This window comes from Pan paniscus, chromosome 23 (assembly GCF_029289425.2).
Source record: "Pan paniscus chromosome 23, NHGRI_mPanPan1-v2.0_pri, whole genome shotgun sequence".
Lineage (NCBI taxonomy): Eukaryota > Metazoa > Chordata > Mammalia > Primates > Hominidae > Pan > Pan paniscus.
The window spans coordinates 52,077,995-52,092,365 of NC_085927.1; the positions used below are offsets into that span (position 1 = coordinate 52,077,995).

The 14,371-nt window shown below is 42.8% G+C and overlaps 1 protein-coding gene across 1 annotated transcript in view; it reads left to right on the top strand.

The window, feature by feature from the left end:
* Window positions 1-1,859: 1,859 nt before the first annotated feature.
* Window positions 1,860-14,371, top strand: part of LOC100969966 (proline-rich protein 2-like) — a 29,825-nt gene continuing 17,313 nt past the window's right edge. Inside the window, exon 1 of the mRNA XM_055105642.2 lies at window positions 1,860-1,963. Coding sequence (XP_054961617.1) covers window positions 1,860-1,963 — 104 coding nt within the window. The remainder of the gene's footprint in view (window positions 1,964-14,371) is intronic.

Sequence of the window (14,371 nt, forward strand, 5' to 3'; positions counted from 1 at the left end):
AAGACAATTCATGTATTCACCCTAAGACAGCTTCCTCCAGCGCGATGCCAACCTTTCTGCCCACCTGCTCAGGACCTCAATTTTGCTAAGATCACTAGCTCTTACTAAGCTTTGGTAGAATTAACCAATGTTTTCTAGCGCCTTTCCCTCTCTATGGCCAATTTTATTTTTAAATTTTATTTATGTATTTTTTGGAGAGAAGGTCTCACTACGTTGCCCAGACTGGTCTCCAACTCCTCGCCTCAAGCAATCCTCCCACCTCAGCCTCTGAATAGATGGAATTACAGGCATGAGCCACCACAGCCAGCTCTATGGTCAAATTTTTACAATGTACTATCAATGATCTAGTTGTCTGTTTCCCACACAATACTGTTGAACACCCTGAGGACAAGTACTAGGACTCATCCCCAAACTCTGAAAAATGGTGCTTCTCAGTTGTTTCCCCATTTGGTTTCTTTTCTTCTACTCTAAAATACTAGACCCAATTTGCTTAATTCTTTTTCTTTTTTCTTTTTTTTCTGAGATGGAGTCTCACTCTGTCACCCACGCTGGAGTGCACTGGTGTGATCTTGGCTCACTGCAACCTCCACCTACCAGGTTCAAGTGATTCTCTTACCTCAGCCTCCGTGTAGCTGGCGTTACAGGCGCATGCCACCACGCCCAGCTAACTTTCGTATTTTTGGTAGAGACAGGGTTTCGCCATGTTGGCCAGGCTGGTCTTAAACTCTTTACCTCACCTCAAGTGACCCACCCGCCTCGGCCTCCCAAAGTGCTGGGATACAGGCATGAGTCAGCAGGCCTGGCCTCAATATACTTAATTCTTTACCTACATTGTTTCTCCTGGCTTCAAAAAGGTTCCTGACCACCAAAACTAATCCTTGGAAAAGGATAAGTCTTCCCTACACCAAAACTAAATACCATTGTTTGCCTTTTTCTCGTACGTGTTTTTCTCTACCTCTAAAATGATTGCTTGTTCATGTGTTCAATGCACCGTAGAGGATACGGCAAGTGCCAATACCATAATCTTGCCCTCAGGGAGGACTGGGGAAGGAGGGCAAGAACACATTTAGAAAGGTATAATAGGCTGGGCACGGTGGCTCACGCCTGTAATCCCAGCATTTTGGGAGGCTGAGGCAGGCAGATCACGAGGTCAGGAGTTTGAGACCAGCCTGGCCAACATGGTGAAACGCCGTCTCTACCAAAAATACAAAAATTAGCCAGGCATGGTGGCGGGTGCCTGTAATCCCAGCTACTTGGGAGGCTGATGCAGGAGAATTGCTTGAACCTGGGAAGCAGGGGTTGCAGTGAGCCGAGATTGCGCCACTGCACTCCAGCCTGGGGGACAGAGCAAGACTCTGTCTCAAAAAATTAAAAAAAAAAAAAAAAAGGAAAAAAGAAAGGTATAATAAAAAGCAAAAAGCAAAGATTAAAGGTGCACCAGAAAATTACAAACGTCATGAAGGAAACATCCAGTTAAGGGAATGTTAGATTTCGTGGAGAAAAGTAACACTTGAGAAAGGCCTTGAAATATAACTATCTCAAAAGATGGAGAACAGGCTGCACGCGGTGGCTCATGCCTGTGATCCCAGCACTTTGGGAGGCCGAGGCAGGTGGATCACCTGAGGTCAGGAGTTAGAGACCAGCCTGGTCAACATGGTGAAATCCCAACTCTATTAAAAATATAAGAATTTGCTTGGCGTGGTGGCGGGCGCCTGTAATCCCAGCTACTCAGGAGGCTGAGGCAGGAGAATGGCATGAACCCGGGAGGCGGAGCTTGCAGTGAGCCGAGATGGTGCCACTGCACTCCAGCCTGGGTGATAGAGCGAGACTCCATCTCAAAAAAAAAAAAAAAAGATAAGATGGAGAACAGAAAAGAGGACACGGACCCAGACCTGGAAATAGAGGCACCTCTGGGGACACCGAGCTGCAGCAGAGGATACAACTGGGGAAACCAGGAGATGTGGTTAGACAGGCAGGGCAGGGTCCTACCATGGAACCCTGAAGACCAAGGCAACGTGTCTAAATTTAACTCAGTACACAAATGAAAAGGATACAACAAGAGCTACCTTTCAGAAGATTTTCTGGCAGTAGTTGGGAAGACACTAGACCAGGGACTGGGGAAGAAAGGTTACTATTCACGAAGCTACAAGAGCTCAGGCAGGTCCAGCACCATGCTCATTCAAACCACTACCAATCTCTACTTCCACAAGCCTTGACCTGTCTCCTACTTGACTGGTTCCTCTGCGTCTCTTCAAGACACCTCTCTTCAATTTCCTCACTTAAAATCACTAACTAGAAAGAAAAAATTAATAGTCTGTTCTACAGAAGTGACTTTAAAAGTGAATATTGTAGACTGATACAACCTTCTGGTTCATAGCCTTTACAACAAATATGTTGGCTCCTACTGTGTGCCAGCCACTACTCTAGGAAACATGGATACAGACAGGGATGGAGTAGGCAAAGTTTCCATCCCATGGTGCTTACATTTTGTGAAGGAAACAGATACAAGACAAGACTGTCAGATAAATGCTGTGAAGGGAGAACAGGGCAGAGGGAGAGAGCACGTACTCATGTGGGCGCTGCCTGGGCTCAGGTGGGCAGGGAAAGCCTGTCAGTGTGGGGAGAAAGCAGCAGCCACATGGTGTACATTTTTACAAAGTATACATTTTACACTAAAAGGGAGAAACAGGTTTTGAAGCCACATAGAGCTGCATGCCAGCCCTGGCTCTATCACTTGGTGGCTGAGGAACCTCTTCCAAATGAATGAATCTCTCTTCAGTCTGTTTCTTTATCCCCATTTTACAGATAAAATACTGACTTTATTGGGTTATTCTGAGAGAATTAAATAATGAATATAAAACGTGCACTGTGCCTGGTATTGGGTAAGGGATCTGTAAATATTAACTACTGATTTACTACATCAGTGATTAAATATACATAGAAATTATTTTGCTGCTATATCTAAACACTAGATTTGGCAAAAACTGTCTGCAATCAGTACCAATCATAATCCCAAATGCCATAATCCTGAATGTTAAAATCCCAAAAGACTAAAGTCTAAAAATCCCTAATGTTTAAAACCACAACCCCAAAAGATTAAAATCCCAAATGATGAAATCCCAAAAGCCGAATTTTGGGGCAGGGGATTTGCATAGTTTTGGTTGTACACAATAGTTACACCATGCTAGGTGGAACTATGACCTTGCTATTGTCATTATCTGGAAATTAAGTATGGTTTAAGGAGATGCCCATGGGTACCAAGTTGCCGAGGATAGATTTGTGGACTTAATTTTAGCTATCAACTTGACAGGAACACCTAGAAACCTGGTAAAGCACTGTGTTGTGTGTGTGTCTGTGAGGATGTTTTCAGAGATTAGTGTGCGAGTCTGAGTAGGCAAGGAGAGCCCTCTATGTTGGTGGGTATCATCCAATCAGCCAGGAGCCCAGGGAGTACACAGAAAGTGAATTGCTGAGAGCTGGGACAGACTTTTCTTCTGCTGCCTTGGACATCAGAACTCCAGGCTTGCCAGCCTTTGGACTCCAGGACTTAACCAGTGGCCCCCTGAATTCTGAGGCTTTTTGACCTTGGACCGAGAGATAACAGCATTAGCTTCCCTGGTTCTGAGGCCTTTGGATTTGGACTGAGGTATGCTACTGGCATCCCAGGGTCTCAAGCCTGCAGATGATCTGTCATGGGACTTCTCAGCCACCATTAATTATATGAGCCAATTCCCCTAATAAATTCCCTCATATATCTATACACATATCCTATTGGTTCTGTCTCCCTAGGGAACCCTGACTAATACAGATTTGGTGTTGGGGAAGCTGAGTATCATTTCTTCTTACTTTATTCTTTACAGCACAATTGAAGAGATCTGTGAAACTCTTCCCTCGCAAAAAGGCTCTGATAAGTGTACACGGCTACTTAATGGCGAAAGATAAAAGTTTAAAAGCTAATTATCACTGGTGCTGCAAAAGCAGAAATTGCAATGGCCAGGCAATAATCAGGCTTTCAAATAGACAGTATATACTTACAAAATTTGTGGATCACAACCACTTTGCAAATAAAACTGGAGCAAGTGCTTTGAAGATCACAGAAGTGAAAATACAGGCAAAAAATACAAGAAATCTCCCCTGCCAAATTATTCAATGGTGTATTATTTCTGCTCCTTCACACATAGTGCCAATTTGCTATGCTATATATTTTATCTTCACATCATTTCTAATACTGGAGATATAAATTGTGTAGAGACTTTTGGAGAGTTCTAATTAATTCTATGCATTTTTTTTTGCAAACTGAACTCCACAGAAGTGCATTATCACAACACTGACTTCATGTGTAAGCTCTGGCTGTGTTCATCAAAACGTAGAAGCCAGGTGTGGTGGAGCACCTGTAGTCCCGGCTACTAGGGAGGCTGAGGTAGGAGGATCACTTGAGGCCAGGAGTTTGAGGCTGAAGTGCACTATGATCATGCCTGTGAATAGCCACTGCACTCCAGCATGGGCAACATAGCTAGAAGACTACGGTCTCTTTAAAAAAAGTTGAAACTGGCCAGGCACAGTGGCTCACATCTGTAATCCCAGCACCTGTGAGGCCAAGGCGGGCAGATCACCCAAGGTCAGGAGTTCGAGGCCAGCCTGGCCAATACGGTGAAATCCTGTCTCTACAAAAATTAATAATACAAAAATTAGCCAGGCGTGGTGGCGGGGCGCCTGTAATCCCAGCTACTTGGAAGGCTGAGGCAGGAAAATCGCCTGAACCCAGGAGACAAAGGTTGCAGTGAGCCGAGACCACACCACTGCACTTCAGCCTCAGCAACAACAGTGAAACTCCATCTCAAAAAAAAAAAAAAGTGAACCTTTAATGAGATGTCCTTTTTTAATATCTGTTTTTGTGAAAGATAAAATTCGACAATATCTCTGCTCTTCAGGAGACTGCACATACAGTGATGACCCATCCTTGTTTTTACTACCTCATCAAAAGACCTAGTTTGTCCATCATGGTATTTCAGAGGACCACAGCTACAAAATGTAACACCCATGCAACTACGGTTAGTATACTGAGTGATTAAACTTGCAAAATACATTTGTTACTATTTTATTGTGTAAAGTGGTGTACTAGGCTGTTCCTGCATTGCTATAAAGGAATACTTAAATGAAAAGAGATTTAATTGGCTTACAGTTCTGCAGGCTGTACAGGAGGCATAGTGGCACCTGCTTCCAGGAAGGCCTCAGGAAGCTTCCAATCATGGCAGAAGGCAAAGGGGGAACAGGCACATCACATGATGAGGACTGAGCAAGACAGAGTGTGAGGTGCCACACTTTTAAAACAGCCAGATCTCACGAGAAGTCGCTGTCTCGAGGACAGCATCAAGGGGATGGTACTAAACCATTCATGAAAAATCCACCCACATAATCCAATCACCTCCTACCAGCCTCCACTTCCAATATTGGGGATTACAATTCAACCTGAGATTTGGGCAGGGACACATATCCAAACTATATTAAGTGGCCTATGAAGTGTTGTCCTGTTTTTGTTTCTCAAATAAATCCCCTTTAAAAAACGTAAATAAGTGGTTTTTCTGTTTGTTTATTGAAGACAAAGTCTTGCTCTGTTGCCCAGACAGCGCCATCACAGCTCACTCCAACCTCTGCCTCCCAGACCCAAGAGATCCTCCCACCTTAGTCTCCCAAGTAGCTGGACTATAGGTGCACGCTAGCTTGCTAATTTTTGTATTTTTTTGTAGAGACAGGGTTTCTCCACGTTGCCCAGGCTGATCTTGAACTCCTGGGCTCAAGCAATCTGCCCACCTTGGCTTCCCAAAATACTGAGATTACAGGTGTGAGACTCTGTACCTGGCCAAACAAGTGTCTTTTTTTTTTTTTTTTTTTTTTGGAGACAGAATCTCACTCTGTCACCCAGGTTGGAGTACAGTGGCATGATCTCAGCTCACTGCAACCTCCGCCTCCCATGTTCAAGTGATTCTCGTGCCTCAGCATCCCGAGTAGCGGGGACTACAGGCACATGCAACCATGCCTAGATAATTTTTGTATTTTTAGTAGAGACGGGGTTTTGCCATGTTGGCCAGGCTGGTCTCAAACTCCTGAGCTCAAGTGATCTGCCCACCTAGGCCTCTCAACATGCTGGGATTACAGGAGTGAGCCACCGCACCTGGCCCAAATAAGTATTTTTTAAATAATGTTTTAAAATTATTTTTTCCAGAATTATATTGTTTGGATTTTGATATTTTGGGATTTCAGTATTTGGGATTATGGCATCAAGAACTGTGTCTTTTAGGCCAGGCGCAGTGGCTCATGCCTGTAATCCCAGCACTTCGGGAGGCTGAGGTGGGCAGATCACCTGAGGTCAGGAGTTTGAGACCAGCCTGGCCAACGTGGCAAAACCCTGCCAAGGTGGGCAGATCACCTGAGGTCAGGAGTTCAAGATCAGCCTGGGCAACATGGCGAAACTCTGTCTCCACCTGTATTTTTTTTGTAAAAATACAAAAAAATTAGCCAGGTGTGGTGGCACGCACCTATAATCCCAGCTACTACTTGGGAGGCTCAGGCAGGAGAATCACTTGAACCCAAGAGACAGAGGTTGCAGTGAGCCGAGATCGCACCACTGCACTCCAGCCTGGGCGACAGAACGAAAGTCCATCTCAAAAAAAAAAAGAAAAAAAAAAAAAAGAACTGTCTCTTTCAGAATTATGGCCTAAACCCGTCTGAAACAACTATTCAAGAAGTCTTTGGGAGAGCTAACACCTACAAACATAAACTTCGGTAATATTTTATAAAATATTCTTAAAAATCACCTTTATCCACACACAAGACAGTTTTAAAAGCTTTGGAGACTGAGTCCAGCTCTGTCGCTAGGCTGGAGTGCAGTGGCACGATCTCGACTCACTGCAACCTCCACCTCCCAGGTTTAAGCGATTCTCCTGCCTCAGCCTCCCAAGTAGCTGGGATTACAGGCACGCACCACCATGCCCAGCTAATTTTTGTATTTTTAGTAGAGACGGGGCTTCACCTTGTTGGCCAGGATGGTCTTAATTTCCTGACCTCATGATCTGCCGCTCACCTCGGCCTCCCAAAATGTTGGGATTACAGGTGTGAGCCACGGTGCCCAGCCTTTAAAAGCTTTTTTAACTGAAACACTAGAGTAACAATCTTGGCATTTTTAAACGTATATAATTATCCCTATATATAAAACTATTTCAACAAAAATAACTATTTTCATACAACCATTTTAACTCTAGAATAAAAATACTGTTATAGTGAGATTTTTTCAAATATTTAATTTAGTAGAGTCAAATGTTTAACAAAAATAAAATATTATGAAGTATATAGTATATATTTTAATAAAAGGCTAATAAACTGAATCAGGTCAATAAGAGAAGCAAAATACTGGTTTATAAAACTAAGGCCTTCAAGTGACAGGGGGCCATAGGAAAAAAACAACAAAACAAAAACTAAGGCTTTATTCATTTATAAGTGGCAAAAGAAAAAATTTCCTATTTCCCTATTCCCTAATGATTTAATGTAAACGAAAGCAAAGAGAATGCATTAGTTCACTCTTCCTTAGAAACCTACACCATCTACTAATTTGCTAATGAAATCAGATACATGAGTTCTACATGATCAGTGTTGTGACTTCACATTAGTAGAGACGCTACTTGAGTTGCACTGTCACTGGGTTCCAGAAAGAGAATTTCCTAACGAATCACTAAGAAAGCTTCTTCAACAGATACAGGATGGGCTGGTATCAAAATATATAAAAAAAAAAATAGAGATAATGCTTTGTCTGTTGAAAAATATTTATTAAACTTCTCTAAAAGGGATTACATAAATATATTATCTCAACTACTATAATTAGATGTCAATTCCAATTCCTTAGTAATATTTTCAAGATTTACCCCTTAAATATAGGCATATGAAAAACCAAAAGCATCAACAAAAGTTTTATTTATATAAAAAGATTTATGCTGGAATGTTAAAATCTAATATTTTGATTTTGAAACCAAGTTGATTTTTTAAAAACCCTGAAAACAGTAGAGTGAACTGGCATTCCTTGAAAAGCTGAACAAAATAAGTTCAGTAAAAACAAGTAATAAATTTATTAATTCAGAAAGGATCCTGAACCATGAACCAAAGAGAAAAAAGTAACTGAAGAGGCCGGGCATGGTGGCTCATGCCTGTAATCCCAGCACTTTGGGAGGCCAGGCAGGAGAATCACCTGAGGTCGGGAGTTTGAGACCAGCCTGACCAACATGGAGAAACCCTGTCTCTACTAAAAATACAAAATTAGCCGGGTGTAGTGGCGCATGACTGTAATCTCAGCTACTTGGGAGGCTGAGGCAGGAAAATCGCTTGAACCCGGGAGGCGGAGGTTGCGGTGAGCCAAGATCATGCCATTGCACTCCAGCCTGGGCAACAAGAGCAAAACTCCCTTTCAAAAAAAAAAAAAAAAAAAAAAAAAAGTAATTGAAGCTTCCACAGCATATTCCTTTGAGAGCTGGCAGCGAAATTTTATTTACTGATTCACTCAAAAATATCTGCTAAGCATTAGCTACATATCAAGCACTGTTCTAGATGCTGGGAATATGATGGGCAACAGACAAGTCCTTGCCCTCACACAGCAGACTATTCTCCCAGGTAGATCCCAGGATGGTACTTCCCAGCTCCACTCCACTTTCCTTTTCTTTGTTTCTATAATCCAAAACTAAACTCTTCCTCTTCAAATGGCCACAAACTTATCCTGCAAGTTATATTCCAGCTCATTTAAATTAAACATTCACACAGGGTACAGGTTAAGGGCACAGAGTCCAGAGCCAGGGTGCCTGTGGTGTCATGATATATACTGGGTATTGTCCAGCCCTTGTAACAGTCTTTTGTTATAATATTGGGTATGTTAAGGCCTGGGGAAACAATCTCTCACCTGTCCTCCATTCACCTGCCCTAAGGCAGGACTCTAATCCTTTCCCACCTCTCAGACTGTGGCTCTTAAGACCCTCCTCAGAGGGCGTCCAGCCCTATACCCTGGGAGAAGAAATTGACATCAGGAAACTTCCATAAAAATCCAAAAGGAGCTGGTCCCAGCACTTTGAGAGGCCGTGACAGGCAGATCACAGGGTCAGCAGATCGAGAATATCTTCACCAACACAGTGAAACCCCGTCTCTACTAAAAATACAAAAATTAGCCGGGGGTGGAGGCGGGTGCCTGTAGTCCCAAATACTCTGGAGGCTGAGGCAGGAGAATGGCGTGAACCTGGGAGGCAGAGCTTGAGAAGAGATGGCACCACTGCACTCCAGCCTGGGTGACACAGCAAGACTCCGTCTCAAAAAAAAAAAAAAAAAAAAGGTAGAGGAAAAACATGATTAGAGGTGAGAGTTTTTCCCAATTCCCAATCCTGGCTCTGCTACTTAATAGTTGGGCGACCTTTGGCAAGTCACTCAACCTCCGTGATTCAGTTTTCTCGTTTGAAAAACAGAGGTAATAACACTATCTCCTAACTTTTTGGTCAAATGTTTAGAACAAGTCCTGGCCCTTGGAATTTATTGTTTATATAAAAATATTCACATTGTTGGCTGGGCGCGGTGCTCATGCCTGTAATCTCAGCACTTTGGGAGGCCAAGGCGGGCGGATCACAAGGTCAGGAAATCGAGACCATCTTGACCAACATGGTGAAACCCCGTCTCTACTAAAAATACCAAAAAAAGTAGCCGGGCTTGGTGGTGCGTGCCTGTAGTCCCAGCTACTTGGGAGGCTAAGGCAGGGGAATCACTTGAACCCGGGAGGAGGAGACTGCCATGAGCTGAGATCGCGCCACTGCACTCCAACCTGGCAACAGAGTGAGACTTCATCTCAAAAAACAACAACAACAACAACAACAAAAAACCACATTATTTATTATTATAAATGTTTGGGTAAATAAAATATCCTTGCCGACCTGTTTTGGAATCAAAATGGGTTGATGCCAAAATTTCCTGTAAATTCATTTTATTTAAACCAACTGCTAAATTTTACAGATCCTTCTTATGCAGACTAGGGCTTTGGGCATGAGAACATCAGAACAGTAAGAGGCCAAGATGATCAATTCATCATCTGTTTCCGGCCCTCCCCTCTCCTTCCCACCACCATCTCTCCTCAGTCAGAACAACGCCCCCAACCATGTATTCACACCTCTCTTCACAAAACTTTGTTCCATTTATGAGACTCAAGTGCCCCAGCCCCAGGTTCAGCCCCTTGCTCTCATACTATTAGGCCCACGCTCCCTTCTGACCTTCCCCTCTGTCATCTCTAGGCCCTTAGCCTAAGAGCCCAGGGTTTGATTGATAATATGCTACATACTTTTGAGCCTTGGTTCCCAAAAGACCTCTCTTAGGGATGCTCTTTCTCCACTCTTCCACTTGTCTCTCTCTCTCTCGTCCATCCTTCAAGGTCTACCCAAATGCTCCCTCCTCTACCGGCTTCTCCAATATTCTTCCCATACTTGATCAGGAGGGAGCAGCCTCTTGCCTAGTTCTCCCCAGCACTCCAGCTACACCACTATTACAGCCTTATCAATCGTTCATATGTTTGATAAATGTTAATTTTCCATATTGGACTCTCCCACAGACCCCGAACTCTAAGGAAAAGTAAAGTGTTTTATTTGATTTTTGTGTGTGTGTGCCTAGCATGGCAACTACTTAGCAAACTTGGCTGAACAGAAATTTTCTTTTTTCTTTTATTTTCTCTGATGTGTTTCATTCCCATAGGCTTCATTTGGCCTGTGTCCCTTATCTTTAGGGGAAGCCAACTTTCAGCACATGCGCTAGCCAATGTAGCAAAGTTTTTTTTTTTTTTTTTAAAGAGACATTTAACAAATTATGCAGGCTGTGATGTCCTTCATTCCAGCTCAAATTTCTCCTACTGAATATGCTAGAACTTAAATCCACTTCCACGAAGACTTTCAACAAGAGAAGATGAAAATCCTATTCCTGCTATATTTAAACTCACATCTACTAGAAAAAAAAACAAAAACAAAAAACAAAAAAGTAGCATTAAGTTCAATGCATAGTGTACCTTTTCATTTACATCTGTTTAGTAATGTACAGGTACTGGTAAATCTGTTTAGGTTCATTTAAACTGACTGTATGTTGTGTTTATAGGAGTCATCTGGCTGGAATCTGGCAGGCATGTTCTCTACACTTCTGCCATGGAGTAACAATTCTATTTTATTGTTCTAAAACTCTCCAGGGGCCAGGCACAGTGGCTGATGCCTGTAATCCCAGCACTTTGGAAGGCCTAGGCAGGAAGATTGCTTGAGGCCAGGAGTTCAAAATCAGCCTGGTCAACATAGAGAGACCCCAATCTCTACAAAAGAAAATAAAATTAGCAGGGTGTGGTGGCATGCGCCTGTAGTCGCAGATACTCAGGAGGCCGAGGAAGGAAGATCATTTGAGTCCAGGAACTCAAGGCTGCAGTGAGCCATGACTGTATCACCACACTCCAGCCTGGGTGACAGTGCAAGACCCTGTCTCAAAAATTAAAATAAAACCCTCCAGGAGAAATACCCAGCATTCCTTACAGGGCAGGCAGTTCTCTGGGTTCTTCACCTAAACCGCTAATATTCCATCTGACCCTGTCTGCTATGGTTTTCCTGCTTATATTTTCTCTGGATTTTTTCCCCTATTCTTTACTGATTTTAGTTACTCTTAGAAGAGCTTTGCAAGTTTTCTACAACAAATCCAAATTCAACATTACTTTAATAGAATTATGTGAACAGGACACAAAGACATAAATTAATAAGACATGGTGATCACCTAAGAATATACAAATTTGCGATGAAACAGACACATTCTATTTTAACTCTAATATACGGCTAGAGATGGGAAGGAAGGAGAAGTATTAGAGAGCAGAGGCTCAGAGGCAAAATGGTACATTCTTTCTCAATGCACTGGCAGGCAACAATGCAGATGATGGGGCTATAAAAGCAAAACACAGCCCTGACTATAAGGACCTTAGAGCCTAGTGAAATGGTGTTTGAAAATATTCTGCAAGTCTTTTTTCAGCAAAAATCTTATGTTGATATACCCAAAAGATAAGAGAGATGATGAGCTGCTCTGGCTGGAGTTGAGAAGAGGATGACCCTCACTTCTACCCCAGCCAGGCCACCTGTTTCCCAAAATGCCTCTGCAGACCTGGGGGAGCCCAGCACGGAAGAGATGAGAGTGCCCCCCTGCCGCCTTTCTTCCATCTTATTCTGTTTTGATATAACACTTAGCACACTGCCACCTAACTATACAGCTAGTGCTACATGCATATTTTTTAAATAAAATGTGAGGGCTCTGAAATAATTTACAAGTCACTGGTCTAATAAATGGGATTGCTCTAATATATGGGGAACAGTGGAATTGCCAGACACAAGGCACAAAAAGTTGTGTCCAAATCACTGGAATCCAAAACTAGACAAAGGATTATAAAGGTCTGACCAGTTTCTCTAAAATCCCAGGAAGTAGAAAGCTCATCTTAACTACTTTCTTACTTTATCCCTACAATTACTGTTTCCTTAGTCAGCTCTATCCGCTTGGCAGGAAGTTTCTTAAAATCTTTCATGCTTTCTTGAAACCTCCAACTCTCCATACCCCCACTCCTCCTCCCTAGGCAGAGGATCTTCAGTGCGCAAAGAGTACTCCTTACATTCCTGCCCCATGCGCAGCCTGCTTCTCACCCACACACCTCTGCTCGCACCTCTGCTCTCCTGTGGGAGAAGGATATTCTTACTACCCAACGCCAATCACAGGGGATCACACTGGGTTCTGAGTTCCCAAGGAATGTCCTCAATCCAACATCCTCTCACTCTCCTGCATCTTCAACACCATCCTGTGTGCTGGCTCCTCATCAGAATTTACGCATGCTCTGGTTTCACATACACTTAGGATTTTCACTTCAGGATGGTGCCAAAGTGACAAGCATTCAGTAGAAACCCTACTTTGAGTACCCACACAACCATTCTGCTTCTCACTTTTTCAGTATAGTATTCAATAAATGCAACACTTTTATTATAAAATGAGCTTTGTGTTAGGTGATTTTGCCCAATTATAGGCTCATGTAGGTGTTGCGAGCACATCCAAGGCTAGGCTAGGTTATGACATTCAGTAGGCTAAGTGCATTAAATATACCTTCGACTTAGGACGGATGGGTTTATCAGGATGTAACTCCATAAGTATTTATATTAAAAGAAAAAAACACATAAAAGAGTTCTCTTGATCCCAGATTCTCCCTGCATCTGTATTTTACTTTTCTCTAACAGCCAAACTTTAGGAAGGTCTGATTCCCAATTTACTGTCTTCACTTCACCTTTCTCATCAATACATGACAATCTAGCTTTAGTTACCACTCCCCAGAAGCCTGCCTCCCTCTCCACCCAACTGACATTTCTCAGTAATCTTGTCTACTGCCTCTGACACGAAAAAGTCTTCCCTGGTTCCATGCTCTCTGGAGTTTCCTCCAGCCTGTCTGGTTGGTCTTAAATAGCCCTGCTGCTATTTAAGAGCCACCATGCTCCCTTAATCGCTAGCTTTTCTCAGAGTTTCTGTTCTGGGCCCTTGAGCACTTGTCATTGTTAGCAAGAATAACATAACTCCCTGGGGGGTTCTGAAACTACAAAACCTTTTAGGGGGCTGAGACCCAAGTTAAGTCTCTATTACTAGCAGGAGATGCCCATCAATTAGGAAGCAAGGAAGAAACAACTTCTCTACATACTTACATTATTAATCTACCGCTAAGGGCAATCTCATGTACTCCTAGGCTGGAATTATGATATATATGCAACCTCCAAGTCTTAATCTATAGCCCAGTTCCTTCTCCTAAATGGCAGATCTGTGCTCAAACACGTGATGTCTTACAAGCATCTCTAACTTACATTCAAAACCAAGTTCATCACTTTATACCCTATTCCAATATTTGCTTCCTCAGCTGTTTTCTATTTTAATGAATGGCAATGCCATCACCTAGTTTCCCAAAACAAGTTTTGCCTCTCCTTGGCACCTCCTCCCTCACCAAGTCCACTTTCAACAGCCCTCATCCTACCACCACTATCCTCAATAATGTCACTTAACACATCTGGCCCACTGTGTATCAAATACTGCTGCCTATATAGCAGTGAAGGAGGCACGCTTAACCCTGAGAGGAAAAGGGAGATAAACAAAAGGACAAGATAAATTCAGGCTGTTCATGGAGGCTCATGCCTGTAATCCCAGGAGGATCGCTTGAAGCCAGGAGTTCAAGACCAGCCTGGGCAAAGTGAGACCCTTGTCTCTATTTTTTAAAAATAAATTAATTAATTTAAAAATGTTTTAAAGAATAAATTCAGACTATGATAAAAGC